Below are 1702 nucleotides of genomic sequence, written 5' to 3' on the forward strand. Positions count from 1 at the left end.
TTATCCCTCATGTTCGAAACAAAAGCTTTTTTGATGCAAGTATTTAGAAGAAAAACTGTGGCGGCTGTTTAAATAGCCTTACAAAGAGTAACCTAAGAATGAAAAACAACCCACATTTAACAAACCTATTACGTGGGAACAAACTAAGTCAAAACAAATAGATACTCCATAAACAATAGGGATTTATTAACCAAGCAGTAACACACTAACAATATAATTCTAACTGCAACCTAACAATTCCTCCCTTAAACTGAATGCAGCTTGCAATCAGTTTACACAAGGTTCTGGACAAACACCTAACATACTTCGCAGCTTCACAAATGCATCCAACTTGAGAGGTTTTGTCATCACATCTCCAATTTGTTCTTGACTGTTGCAATGCACCATTTCCACAGTTCCCACCTTTATAAGCTCATGAAGAAAATGGAAACGAATGTCTATATGCTTGCTGCATCCATGCATCACTGGATTCTTTGCAAGTTTGATTGCTGAGCTACTATCATAGTGAACAATTGTAGGCCTATCTTGCTTTTTACCAAGCATCTCAAAAATCCTTCTCAACCATACTACCTGACATGCACAAGAGGTAGCAGCAATGAACTCTGCCTCAATGGTAGATAGAGTTACTATCGGTTGTTTCTTTGATGACCGGTACACAGCCCCTGAACTGAATAAGAAAACGTAATCTGAGGTGCTCTTCCTGTCTTCTTGGTCTCCAGCATAGTCACTATCTGTATAAACATTCAACTCTCCTTTTCCTCCCTTCTTGTAGAACACCCCAAAATCGGTTGTTCCCCTTAGATATCGTAAAATTCTCTTTGTTGCCTCCATGTGAGGCTTAGTAGGATTACTCATATACTTGCTAATAAGACTCACCACAAACATCATGTCGGGTCTTGTAGCAGTTAAATACATGAGGCTTCCCACAATTTGTTTGTAGATGGTTGATAAGGTCATAATTTCACACATTTGCATGCCTTCTTTGCTTAGTAATTTTGTTTAGCTTATCTTTATTTTGAGTCTCTTACCTATGTTTGTGTGTTTTGTAGGTTAAGACAGCAAGGGGATGACATTTGATACAATTCATGCATGTTAAAGGCTGAGTGGCACAAGAGGAATATGAGCTTAAAGACAAAACCAATTTGAGCTACACTCCTTACAAGAAAACATACATCAAGCACATAAGGATACATCAAGCACATATTTCAAAGAATTGCTTAATATGCATTTAACACTACTACATTTTACGATTTGCACGACGAAGCCAATTTCGTCGCGCAGAGTTACATTTAGTCGCCAAAATTTTAGGGCATAGGGTTTAGCGGCTAAGATTGAAGACTTTGCGAGACGCTGTCCCTATTCGTCGCGCAAAATTGTAATTCCGCCAAAATTTGGGGTTTAGGGTTTATTTGCAGACAGATTGCGCGACGAATATGGACAGCGTCGCGCAAGTCTGCTTTCCGTAAACTCGCAAAAATTTTTGATTAAGTGTCCAAGGAGGAAGAGGGTGATAGGTGAAAGGGCTGGCTGAGATTGCAACGACGAGGCCTGAGTTCGTCGCGCAAGACTGTTCTCTGCAGGCTTTGTGCAACCAAAGAAATTTCTTCGTCGCGCAATGTTGTAATTCCGCCAAAATTTGGGGTTTGGGTTTATTGGCAGAGAGATTGCAAGACGAATATGTACAGCGTCGCGTAAGTCTGCT

The 1702-nt window shown here is 40.0% G+C and overlaps 1 protein-coding gene across 1 annotated transcript; it reads right to left on the bottom strand.

Moving 5' to 3' along the window:
• Nucleotides 1–267: 267 nt before the first annotated feature.
• LOC117615651 (secreted RxLR effector protein 161-like) lies at nt 268–888 on the bottom strand. Its single transcript, XM_034344773.1, has one exon. It carries the CDS (start codon nt 886–888, stop codon nt 268–270), a length of 621 nt encoding a protein of 206 aa, XP_034200664.1.
• Nucleotides 889–1702: the final 814 nt, after the last annotated feature.

The sequence above is a fragment of the Prunus dulcis genome, chromosome 1 (assembly GCF_902201215.1).
Source record: "Prunus dulcis chromosome 1, ALMONDv2, whole genome shotgun sequence".
Taxonomy (NCBI): Eukaryota; Viridiplantae; Streptophyta; class Magnoliopsida; order Rosales; family Rosaceae; genus Prunus; species Prunus dulcis.